At 40.8% G+C, this 12,422-nt stretch overlaps 2 protein-coding genes and 1 non-coding gene across 6 annotated transcripts; 2 read left to right on the top strand and 1 right to left on the bottom strand.

The window, feature by feature from the left end:
- The first annotated feature begins 2,306 nt into the window (after positions 1-2,306).
- On the top strand, positions 2,307-3,098 carry LOC112284098 (uncharacterized). Its single transcript, XM_024523638.3, has 2 exons — positions 2,307-2,575; positions 2,729-3,098. The coding sequence occupies exons 1-2, from the start codon at positions 2,431-2,433 to the stop codon at positions 2,875-2,877; spliced, it is 294 nt and encodes a 97-aa protein (XP_024379406.2). The 5' UTR covers positions 2,307-2,430; the 3' UTR covers positions 2,878-3,098.
- Positions 3,099-7,635: 4,537 nt separating this feature from the next.
- TRNAN-GUU (transfer RNA asparagine (anticodon GUU)) lies at positions 7,636-7,709 on the bottom strand. Its single transcript has one exon. It is a non-coding gene; the product is annotated as a tRNA-Asn (tRNA).
- Positions 7,710-8,980: 1,271 nt separating this feature from the next.
- LOC112283091 (uncharacterized) lies at positions 8,981-11,726 on the top strand. 4 transcript variants are annotated; one of them, XM_024521395.3, is made up of 7 exons: positions 8,981-9,615; positions 9,843-9,977; positions 10,312-10,460; positions 10,636-10,689; positions 10,827-10,919; positions 11,076-11,171; positions 11,455-11,726. In XM_024521395.3, the coding sequence occupies exons 1-7, from the start codon at positions 9,003-9,005 to the stop codon at positions 11,497-11,499; spliced, it is 1,185 nt and encodes a 394-aa protein (XP_024377163.1). In that variant the 5' UTR covers positions 8,981-9,002; the 3' UTR covers positions 11,500-11,726. The 4 variants fall into 4 exon arrangements, with proteins under 4 accessions (XP_024377163.1, XP_024377159.1, XP_090107675.1 ...); XM_024521391.3 differs by having other exon boundaries at positions 11,076-11,218; XM_090251549.1 differs by lacking the exon at positions 10,636-10,689.
- The last annotated feature ends 696 nt before the right edge of the window (positions 11,727-12,422 follow it).

The raw sequence follows: 12,422 nt of genomic DNA, 5'->3' as shown, positions 1-12,422 counted from the left end.
ACTATCTACAATTGAATATCTTTGATTTTTCAAAATTTGATAATTTTGTAGTAAATGATTTAGCAAATCATTTGTAAAAGATACATGTAATAATAAAGGCATAATTAATAAAAGTTCAAGAATCACAAAAGATCGACAAAAATGTCTATTATAAGGAACAACAATAATTCAAGATGGATGAGAAGGTATGGTTACTTCATTGCAATATCAAGACTATTTGACATTATAATAAATTAGATTATTATAGACTTGATTTTTTTTTATTTGTAAACAAATCAATCTGATTGTTTCTTAATTATACCTACCAAAATCAATGAAGATTCACACTATATTTTATGTATTTTTTTTTAGCCATATAAGATAATAAATATCTCAAGAAGAAGATAAATACTACCTCCTTCTACAGAAGTGAATAATTATCAAGAGTTCAAAGTAGAAAAAATCTTAGATTCAAGACTGCAACAAAATAGGTTGGAATATCTTATTCATTGGCAGAGATATAATATTAGTGAACATACATGAGAGCCAATAAAGATTCTTGCTAATGTATTAGAAAAATTTAAATTTTTTTATCAATAACATCCATCAAAATTAAGATGAAGAGTCAAGTAATTCTTTGCTATAAAAAAAAGATATTCAATAAAGATTACATCCTATCTTCTATCCTTTACTATAACTTATTTATATTCTAAAAATTCTTAGAGATGGAGAATCTATAATTAATAGATTCAATTCAAGAGCCATTATTTGCTGAATTATTGGACAAGATATTGTAATTGTCATAACCTTGAAGATGACATAATAGACATGAAGATCTTCAAAAAAGACATGTTTTTTTAAATAGATGGCAAGATCTAATGCATTAGGTATCATGACATTGGAAGAAACTTCCAATGTTTGGTGATTTTATTAGAGGAAGAAACAACTTTTTGATGGTATAACTAATATTTTATTTTTAAAAAATTATAAAAGCATCAACAATGTTCAAATAACAAGGTAATATTCTTGCTTTAGAATAGAATATTATCAATTGGTAAGAAGACCTATCAACTATCTTCAAAAGGAACAACAATAGAGTATGTGGCAAATACAATTCGTCACATCTTAGACTTAATTAACATATGATCACTGTTCCTCATGGAACTTATCTCTAGAAAGAAATTTAGAAGTTAGGGTTTAGGGTTTCTTGAATAATTTTAAAAAATCACAAAAAAATTAAGAAATTACTTGTAAAAAAAATATTCAAGATTTTTTAGGAAAACCATTTATAAATACTATAAAGTATTATGAACCTTGTAATAAAGATTTAGAGAGTAGTCCAAAAAAATCAAAATGTATTAATTCTATGATCTTAATATCTCAATGAATTAAGTTTGTTTGGAAATCTTTTTCTATGTTGTTTTCCAACTAAACATTTTTCACATATGTCTTTTGAAGATGTTTTTGTTTTAAAAATATGACTTTGAGATTGTGCATTGGACAAATATTACCAATTTGGATGGAGATAGACTTTCTTGTAATTTAAGTCCTATAGAAGAGGACTTAATCAAAATTCAATAGCATAGAAATTATAATAGAGATGTAGATTTTGGATGGTATGAAATCACATGCTTCACTTTCATGTCTCACTCTACAACTATGATACTTAATTAAAGTTCAAATGAAGAATCTAATAGAATCTAAGTGATTAACAATATATGGAAGGACTTTGCAATCTTGCATAAGTTTTAATAAAAGATATTTTTTTAAACTATCTCTATTATAGAAAGAAATAGGATTTATTACCAAATAACAAGATTTTGTCGAGAGAATATTTTTTTTATTTTATGTGTGGTCTGATGGACCTAGGCACATACTTTAAGGCCAGATCAAATCTGATTAATAATAGATTTGATAAATCAAAATATTATTAAATTTGGCATATCAGATAAAATATTTATTAAAAAAGAAATATTTCTCAAGGTTTGGTATGCATTAAAAGTCCTTAAAAAAAAATCAAAGCACCCCACGTATAACACCATTTTGCACAACTTGACTGAAGTAGCCATTGTAGAGGCTAAGAAAAAGAACTAGTTTAATCACAGGGGGAAATACCGCCCCCGGTATCAGCCCCGATTTAAGCACCAGAATAACCCCCGGTAACATCCCCTGCAAAATCCCCGGTACCGGCCCCGCCAAATGCATCCGGTATTTGTAGTGGCAGTAGCGGCAGATTGGACCCGTCACGGGCACGAAGGCTGGAGTGCGAGCGATGTAGCATCCATTTCTCGTAGCCTCCGATCTGCCTCTCTCACTCAGTGCTTCTCTTTACCTCTTAGGCGGACTCGTTTGTCCCGTGGTGTCGTGAATTTGTTGCTGCGTGCTCGCCATTGTCGCAATCACGTCCAGGCTTGTGGCCTTGAGTTGTGTGTCTTCTGCATCGGTGCCGCGATGGGAATCTTTTTGGACGAGCCCAAGTTCCCTGTCATCGAGCGCAACCCTACGGCGTCGTCGACGATTTCCAACTTCAGCTTCAGCGACTATGTCCGCATCGCAGCCTTCACCGGTGGTTCTCTTCCCGTCGGTTACCTCGCTGGTGGGTTGCTCCGGTTCCTCTCAATACCCTGACAAGCCCTAAAATGACTCCCTCGTTTTTCTTTCCTTGGTTTCGTGTTTGGTTGGCTGCATTCGTGGTTTTCAGACTAGCGCCGACAAGCCTCAGGTGTTGTTTTGGTTTTGTGGAACGTAGGTGGGAGTGTGAACATCAGGGGGCCGTCCATGTACACGGCGGGAATTATAGGGCTGATGGGAGGGTTCATGTATGCGTACCAGTGCTCTGCTGGAAGGCTGATGGGCATGTTCCCTAATGACGATGAGGTTGCACGCCACAACCGTTAAGAAGCTCCACACAGTTCTTATCTGGCGTTTCGAGCGGGGTGGACGATTTTCGGCGTCTCGCCAATATCTCGTAGAGTTTCTTTAGGTTCGATCTGCAACAATTGTAGCAGCGTTAGTGAAATGCTTTATTAACTGCTGCCATCATGGTGGCTGTCTTTCTCTACGTTATTATCGTCATGTTGTGTTGATAATCACTAGGAATCCTATCTACATTCGAGGCACTGAATACTGGTCCTCTGTTTGTCTTCCAGTGAAAGTTTTTAGTGTAGAAAAATATGTCTTCCTCGGTGTATGTGAATGATTGATGCTTAGTTTCGATTCTAATGAGTGGTTCTGAGACTCTGTCCGCGTAGGAGGGCTTGCAGACCGGTGGGGATCGTTCATGAAAGTCCTTTACGATGAAATCATAGGATGTCGTCGGTGAGATTTGCAGTTAGGTGTCTGACGAAAGTGCCTGGAGGGATGTAATGTGTTTCAGCGTGGTAGAATCGTGGTATCATGTTTTGAAAGGAACCCTACTCTGTCTGGGGAAATAGAACTTTTGGCAAGTCTGCCATGGGTTATGACATGGAGTCATGCTCACGCCTTCTTCACTGGTCATTGGCGGGATCGTCTCTTGCAGTGAAAAAGTTGGCCAGGATTGATGCCACTGGCGTTCCTTGATCGCTCCTTGGTCACTGTTTTGTTGATAATGGCCGGAAGTTTTGAAGTTCAACAGCTCGGACACAACACAATCAACATGGAGGACAAAGACCGACAGTGGCAACGCAATTCTGTGACAGTGTCTAGTTCGAAACACCTGTCGCCGGGAGGTGTGCTTCACTGCTGTTGCGTAGCAGGCTTGGTCTAAATTTACTTTACAAGGCTGCCTTTCTTCAATTTGCTGCGATTTCCTCTTGAAACAGTCGCCAACAATATGAGCTACAGCAGGATATTTCCACTGAAGTAGTTGAGGAGAATCTTCCAATTCCGCATGCGCAAATCTCTGTTAAGTGGCCATCCGTGATAATGTAATGTTAGTCTTCCACAGCACATTGCGTCTCTCTTGTGGGTGTATATGGGTCTGCTGAATAGTGCCTCATGTTGAGGTACAGCAGTTCTGGCTTGATCGTAACCTCAGTCTTGTCTAGCGTCATCGACTTGATCAGCACGGCTTTGTTCGCGAGAATTACCGACCGTCTACCTCATGCAGGTTCCTGCAATATTTGTACATACGGCTCTGGTGTAGGACATTAGGCGCACATCAGTAATAACCTGTAATTGATTCGTCCCAAAGCTAGTATGCTATAGACGTCTGAAAGAGTGGCCTTAGCATGTCAGAGTGTTACATCGATCCTGACGGACGTTCCGTGGTTTTCAGCGTCTTCTTTCATGCTATGCTGAGAAGAAATCCTTGGAAACCCAACAATTTCTGCACTAGTTATAATGAGATGCTGTCGTTCTCTAGTCAAACGTACCAAATCTCGTCTCGATTTGTTGGATAGTATATGCCACGATTGAGCGCATCCTTCTGTTGCGAACCACGAGGGAACTCTCCTCAAGCATAATCCCTTCAATTGGCCAATTAAACGTGGCAGGCTACTGTGCCCCAAATGCTGGCACGTAACAGTCATAACGGCAAGGGCTGTGGCATCTGCAGGAGGTCACAATGGGTGAGAAAAGCTACGTATTCATACTTGAATTCTTTGCTGCTACTCTTACTGTTGTATTCCAGGCCGGTGGATTACTTGACTTCTGTGGAAATTTGTGATGATGCAAATTTCTGTAAGATGGCAATCTTGAATGATGTAAAGTTGGATCCCCAGGCACACCACCAAATACAAGTAATTTTGACAGAAAATTACTTGTATTTGGTGGTGTCAAAAGAAATTACTCATTGCTTTAAAGAATACAAAAAATAATATAAAAAATAATTGCAAATACATGTCATGAAACAATTTGCGGCATCTTAGACTTCCTCTACATGTGATCACAGCTTCTCGCGGAATTTGTTCCTCGAAGGGGGGATAATGTCATGGACATATATTTATTGTAATTGTTACTTATGTGATATGAATAGGTAGAAGTAGGTAAAAGTAGATTAATTTCATAATATCTTTTAGAGAAGCTTCTTAGAAGCTTCATAGACATTACTTTGACTTTACATGTGTTTATACTTGATTATATTTATATATATTCCAATATAAATGGACATCCTTGTCTCTTTGAACGTTAAAGAAAGAATTGCTCCAAGTACTCCATTCAACATTACTCTAATAGAGGTTTCAAAATATTGTCTCAGTACTAATTTTAAGCAATCTGTGGGAAGCCCATATATACTATGGTTTCTCTCAAGAAGTTCGAATTTATCCTGTCATAGGCCTTTTCAAAGTCTAAGAGGAAGAGGATGAGATTTGGCTGCTTTCTACAACCAAGTCCATTGAGGATTGGAATAAAAAGATGTTGTCAAAGATATAGCATCCTAGTACAAACGCAGTCTGAAAGCTACGTATCCAGGTAGGTAGGTAGGTAGGTAGGTAGGAGATCATTCTATTAGCTATAAGTTTGGCCACTATTTTATATACAATACCAAGTATGGAAGTTGGTGAGAAATTGTTCAAAAGTACCAACTCACCTCCCTTTGGTAGCAAGCTGATCTTGCTTGTATTTAGCGTTTGTATTGTAGAGCTTGTTTTGCTTTATTCACCTGCCCTCCAAGTTAAATAAGAGTGTAGTTTAAATAAAATCTATCTAAATGGGAATATATCATTGTTGGGGCATTACATCGATTGTCCCAAGAGAACTTCTTCATGGCTAGTTTCTTAAATTCGTCCGCCCTATAACTATCATGTAGGCATAGGTGTACCTATAAATTCCCCTAGGCTACTTGTTCTCTTTGGCCACGACCTGTGGTGTCTTGTCCTCCCTGCTTGTCATCTAACTGATGGATCATAGTGAAGTCTCCGCCTAGGATCCAGTGGGCTTTGGATAGTGATGTTGTTGTATTTTAGTCCATAGCCTTGTTCAAGATCCAGTATAATTAAATGCACATAAATTTATAATTCTGACTTTTAGACAAGGTGTCGATAGGAGGATAACATATTGTACCTCCATATTCGCAGATGAGGCTATTTTTTCCGATAATAGTATGCATGTGCCCCCTTTAAAACTGCCTTTGTGAATGCGGTAGCTTACTTCATTCCAGAGAGAGACGCCTCTTGCAAATTCAATCTGTTTTGTGTGTCTTTTCCCTTCTTCTAGTGATAACTTGTGCTCTTGAATCAAGATCATTTTTGGTTTGGGTTGAAAATTATGGAAGAAATCTCGTATCTCACGTCGCTTACGGACTCCATTGATGTCTCGACCCAGTCCTTGCACGTTTAGCCAAGCGAGAGTAAGGTGGTTATTCATCTATCCTATCCGTTTGCAGAGTTACGGACTTCCCTTCTTTATCATCTTTATTGTTCGGGGTAGTAGTGTTATGTTGTGACGTTGCAGCCCCTGTAGGTCTTGTGGTGTTAAAGCCAAGGAAGACTAGTGGTTCACTTGAAGCTAAGTCCCAAGCTTGTGTTCCGTCCTGTGTGCATCGCCCAAGGTCTTCTTGTATGTTCATGGGGAGTATTTCCCACTATTGCCTGGTGTTGTTACGCAGTGTACAGACTTCCTCATCGTATTTGATTAATGCTGTGATTGTGCATAAAGGTGGGTGTGTGGTCGATTTTGACCATGTGAAGAGCCAGCACGCGTCCTCCCACTCCCGAAGTGGATTGACATGTTTGTGTTTCAGAACAACTTGTCCCCGCATGTGAAGCATGGTCTCATTGACTACATGGGTACGGGCCGATAGTTGGGTCCATTATTTTTTGCTCCTGTCCGTGTGTCAAAGTGAGTATGTTTTGCGGTTTCCTTTGGATGCCCTCGGTCTCGGTGAGAACCTCTAAGACGCCTGTATTCTCTCTGTAGAATCCCGTCGCCACACATTCTAACCAACCAAATAACTCCAGCAGGCTTGGCACTTTGCACTTGCCAGGATTCGAATTCGAGCATGTACAGTGGCAGTGTATTATTCTACTACTAAACTACCGGGGCCTCGCAGCAGAGGCCGATTCCGCCACCGCCCCGCAACGCCCGAGAATGCTGCCCGCTCCCACGACTGCCTGCGCGCCTGCCCCACACTACACCCTCTCCGAACTACCCACTACCTGCCCGCGCTTGCTCCTCAATACCCTCCTCCCGTCCCTCCCCCGGTCTCTTATCTTCTCCAGAATGGGGAATGAATCCAGCCTTCACTTTGGTTCACCGTAACCCAATCGACCCCATCAACTCCCATCATCCACAACCCAGTTTCAGCCCTTGATCCACCCTTTGTCCTCAATCTAAAAAAACACGTCTATGATTCTCAAGAACTGGGTTGATCCATTCAATTTTTTAAGAAAATAGCCATAATAAGTTAATATTCTTGTCAAAGGATAAGAGACATGAACAAAAGACAATATATTGATGTGTCAATGACAAAGAATAGGAAACATAAGAAAAGAAAAGATAATTATAAGATAGAAATAAACTAGAACAACTACCATTTAGATTTGTACATTCAATGACAAAGAATAGGAAACATAAGAAAAGAAAAGATAATTATAAGATAGAAATAAACTAGAACAACTACCATTCAGATTTGTACATTACATCACTATAGTAGATAGCAAAACGTAAGGATCGAAGTACACGTACAGTAATAGAGTCCCCAACTTCGACAGATTGAGCGAAACGCACTAGATCCGCTAGAAGGAGGGGTCGAACCTCCGACCTTGTGGTTAACAGCCACACGCTCTAACCAACTGAGCTATTCCAGCAGCCACGGTACTCGTTGTCTGCCACTGCTGGGAATAAAGTCTAATTCTGTACCGTGACAGGGTATTATTCTACAATTAGACCACCGGTGCCTCTCAGCAGGTTTCGATCTCGCCACCGCTACCCGGAGCCCGAGAATCCCGCTTGATGCGATGTTTCTCAACCGTACTGCCCCGTCCTAAACCCTCTCCAAAACGCCCACCACCTGCCCGCGCCCGCGCTCGCGCCTCAACACCCTCCTCCCTCCCTCGTGTCCCTCCCCCGATCTCTTCACTTCTCCAGAACGGGGGAATGAATCCAGCCTTCACTTCACTTCACTTCGCTGCAACCCAATCGACCCCATTAACTCCCTAGTCCACGTCAACGTCCCAGGTTCAGCCTCTTGACTCACCCTCTGGGCCACCCCGTAACTGTATCACCAAACCACAACACCACGAAAACGCTATTTCCATCCCTTCCCAACACCTCCCCTCGCTCCACTACCTCAATCGCATGGGCAATGAAACCGAAGTTTCGAAGGTTTCAGCAGAGCATATTCAAATTCACTAGACTGCACATCATCTATTTCGATCGATTAAGTGGAACGACAGTATTCTAACAAGTTTTTCATGAGAACAGGGCCATAAGGAGATTCCCGGTTACTGTACGAGCAACTAACCAGAATCGGTTGCGAGGTGCTGAACGAGTCGGGCACGTGAGAAGCTGGTTTTGAAAGTGGAAGGATTTGAATGGAGAGAAGGCGGGTGTCCATCAGGATGGCGGGAGAGACGATCCATGCTAAGCTCCACTTCATCCATGTCGGATCCTCCTCTTCCATCTGGCTGCCCTCTTCCGACGAGCTCCTTCCGCAGGGTGAGAGTGCAAAAGGGATTTTTATCACCCTGTTTCCAGTTCCACCTTTTAATTGAGTCTACCCTTTCCATACTCCTTCTTTGGGATTTAAGGATCCAGTTACTTAGTTTGGACGTTTAAGTTTTTCAAGGAAATGAATTATTGAGCAAAGAGAACTCTCATGGAATTCTTTATACCTTTTAACGGTTTTTTAATTTTTTTTTATGCACAAAGAATGTCGATCAGCAAGTTTGGCGTTAAAACAATATGTAGCATTCCTGAATTGGTTATTTTCATTGAAAATCCAACAGTGAAATCCCAAATGAGAAAAGGATGCTGGCGCGAGCAGCGGATGCTGTCATTCATCCGTAAGAGAGAGCGGCAGTGGTCAATTCAGCATGTGGTAGTGTCCAGATGAGGAACTTGGCCATGGTTGACACGCTGATTGCGTTGGAGGTGCAGCTATGGCGCTTGCTTCTGCGTCGTGCTTCGCAGCACTGAAGCCCCCAGGAGTGGATCATCACATCGCATCCATTGTCCCGATCTGTAGTGAAAAATTTCTTGGCTCAGCACGTGATTGTGGATATCTTACAGGCAGTCAATCGTCTCGAAGGTTGTGGGAATCAAGAAATCCTGCATCGAGAATCCAGACCTCCCATTCCCCGCAAATTCTAGGGTACTACACTTGCAACGACCGCGTGCATTACTGCAAGCCATTGGAGAATCCAGCGCTCAGTACAGGATTCGATTGCTTTGTTGTAGAGTCATTGCAGAATTTGCTGGTCAGTCACTGTAGAAATATTGGCGGTGGAGGTGCAAGGAAATTGATAGCGAGAGCAGCGGGTTCTATGATGCAGCAGGGACAGAACAATGACGCAATTCTGTTGGTTGGGGTTACTGGTGGGACTGGGAGATCTGCCGTGAATGGCCTTCTCGCTTCTGGAATCGAGAGTTCGAGGCTGCGCTTTTTGACTCGCTCGCCGGAAGGTGCTGCAGCTCGCAATCTTGCGGGAATAGGTGCGCAGGCAATTGCAGGAGATTTGGACGATGCGAATAGCTTGAGCGAGGTCATGAAAGGTAGGTCAATTTGAAGGTTGCTTAGGAATTATCTGGACGAAAGCTCGAATCAACACATCACAGAACATTGCCCCTTCGAACGTTCGCACAGTAAATGGTTTTGAAGATTTAATTTTGGTTCGATCAATTGTAGCCAGAACAACTGGAAGCTTTAAGCTGCAAATTGAGCTATGGTCATGGAATGTTCGTCAGACGTCTTTCAACTACTCGCTTGTCATTTTTGCCAGGAGTAAGGGCCATCTATTGCCATGCTACTAGCAAAGATGGTGCGCAGGCTGATCCAGCAGGTGAAGTTCGAGCGGAGAGACTAGTTAAAGCTGCTGATTCTGCGGGTGTCGAACACATCGTTTATAATAGTTCAGGTATTGCTTGTGGAAATTACGGGAAAAGATATTGTGGTGGCCTGTGTAATATTTTCACCAGACCACCAGATATCCCAACGAGGTGTAATATATTGAGAGACGAATGCACCTATCATTCAATGTTAGTGTTATGGCTACTCATCCTCTGTCTCCCTTGTGATTTGCAACCTGTATGCATCTTTATTCTGATGTTGTCCTTGATATGTGTGTGAGTGAAGCATCTCCTGAGAGTGACAACACGTAGGACAGGATTGAAATGGTGTAAATAATTGTGCACTTACATGTTTGAACGCCTCTAGGGTAGTAAGTTTATTGTTAAAGTTTGTTCCTGTAGGAGGTGCTGGGCATGGAATTTCTCAGGTGGAACAGAAGTTCAACATCGAAAAGATATTTCGGGACTCAGGCATACGGACTACCAATCTTCGAGCAACTATGTTTATGGAAGAGTTTTGGAAGGTTTACACAAGACCTCAAATCTTGAAGGTTATTAAATTTTACGAAACCCCATTTAAAGTTTTCGGCCTCTTGTGTCCGCTTTGCCTGCCATTTGGTTATTTTATCATCTGAGCACTATCATGAGGGTCGTCAAGTTACGGTGAAATTACAAATATAGGAAGGAAAAGTGCATTTGCTGAAGACATCCACCATTCTTGTTCAGTGTGCAGAAGTTCTAATAAGTTCATGTCTCTGTTTCGTATCCGGCTTACACCGGGTATGGAAAGCGAACGCCAAGCATTCTGAGTCTGTGTGTGTGATTTCAGTTTCGATTTCTCACGGGATAATTCTTTCTCGAACTTGTTTTCTCACAGAAGACTCTCTCATCTTTCTTTTTCTTGCTCATAATTACAGGGGAGTTTCCCTTTCAGCATGCCGAGTGACAAGCCCCTACAACTGCTTTCAGTCAAAGACATGGGGTTAGCCGCAGGAATTGCTTTGAAGGATGTACGTGCATACTTGTATCTGAACTTCAAATTCTAGTGCATAATCTTGTGTTGGTAACGCATTGAAATCCATACATTGTTCACGATTTTTAGGACCATTTATGAAGTTTCACTGAAGGACATAAGCTGCGTCTAATTGACTAGTGATGTTACGTAGCCAGAGGAGTATGGTGGAGTAAGTTTGGAGCTGGCAGGGGATGAGCTTACTCCAGCACAAATGTGTGAAGCCTACTCAAAAGCTCAGAATTCAAGTGTGAGCCATTTCAGCCCTCCGAAGTTCTTGTTTTGGTTCTTGAACAGGCAAGTTACCAGTACTTCCATTATGCGCAATCTCACAGCACTCCGCTGATCTTAGCGAGCTTTGAAATTTCGGATTTGAAATGCGTGTCAAACATGATGTGTTCCAATAACACCTTGTTGAACTTGTGAAATTGCTTATATTATGAGTGGTGATTTCGCCACGTTCACACGAACAAAACTTTGCTCTTAGAGAATGGATATGGAGAACTTGACAACGCTTCTTTTGTGTGCTCCAGAGACCTGTACAGAATAGCAAAGTTTCTCTCCGAGGAAGGTTATGAAGCAAACATTGCTGACTGTCGCCGACGTTTTCCAGGATTGCTTACTTTCAGTGAATTTCTGGAGCTTACCCACTGGGGCGATACCTCTAGAACTTACGCTGATGGGTTCAAATACTGAGGGATTACAGTGAAGATACAAACGCGTGGTTGATTTTTAATATATGCCGGTATCTTGTTGATGAATCTCAATCTTAATTTTGCAAGTGATCTTACATTATTTTCATGGATACCCTCAGTCTTGTGCCGAATGAATAATGACGGGTAGCATCTGGACAGGATGTTTTGCCAAGGTTCGAAAACTTGTCTCATTTCTTGTGACATACCAACATGATTGCATTTCTTTGTCACGACGATAGATGTTACCACTGAAACGATATGAAGAGATGTGAGGGTTTTAGGTGGAAGTTGGAGTATGTTGTGGACCATTTTGGAGCAGTGTTTGAACTATTTGAATTTTGTGTAATTTGTGAAAAATTTATCGAGATTGTGGTCATTGCACAACTCTATTATATATAAGTAATTTTATTGTGGCATCTGCTTTGTTTTGGAAATAACGTGTTCAAGCAAATCATTGAGGTGTGATTTAGGTCTAGCCTTCAGGAATCTTGCTTTGTACCAAAAGTTGAATAGAGCATTTAATTTTTATCATGCCTAATCAACTAAGATGTTTTTGCTACATACATATATATATCAAAGACATCGTTCATTAAATACTAATTATTAAATTATTTCTTTTGAATTTAGTTAATATTTTTTTCATTCTGATATTTTTTCCAAATATTATGTAAACTCTAGTTAATACTTTTTTGTTTTGAAAATATCTCATGTACACAAAAATTAATATATTAATTAATAACACAAAAATAATTGGCCAATAAAAACACTAGTTTACATTTCTTTGTTTCCTGTTTTTCATATAATTT

This window comes from Physcomitrium patens, chromosome 6, assembly GCF_059467195.1.
Source record: "Physcomitrium patens ecotype Gransden chromosome 6, ASM5946719v1, whole genome shotgun sequence".
Lineage (NCBI taxonomy): Eukaryota > Viridiplantae > Streptophyta > Bryopsida > Funariales > Funariaceae > Physcomitrium > Physcomitrium patens.
Note: the sequence above shows the minus strand (reverse complement) of the source record. Positions and strands in the feature narration are given on the sequence as shown.

Coding starts and splice junctions, on each gene's coding strand:
- LOC112284098 (XM_024523638.3), top strand. CDS start 2,431: ATGGGAATCTTTTTGGACGAGCCCAAGTTCCCTGTCATCGAGCGCAAC. Junction 2,576..2,728: donor TCCCGTCGGTTACCTCGCTG/GTGGGTTGCTCC, acceptor TGTGGAACGTAG/GTGGGAGTGTGAACATCAGG.
- LOC112283091 (XM_024521391.3), top strand. CDS start 9,003: ATGGCGCTTGCTTCTGCGTCGTGCTTCGCAGCACTGAAGCCCCCAGGA. Junction 10,461..10,635: donor CAAGACCTCAAATCTTGAAG/GTTATTAAATTT, acceptor ATTCTTGTTCAG/TGTGCAGAAGTTCTAATAAG. Junction 11,219..11,454: donor TTGTTTTGGTTCTTGAACAG/GCAAGTTACCAG, acceptor TGTGTGCTCCAG/AGACCTGTACAGAATAGCAA.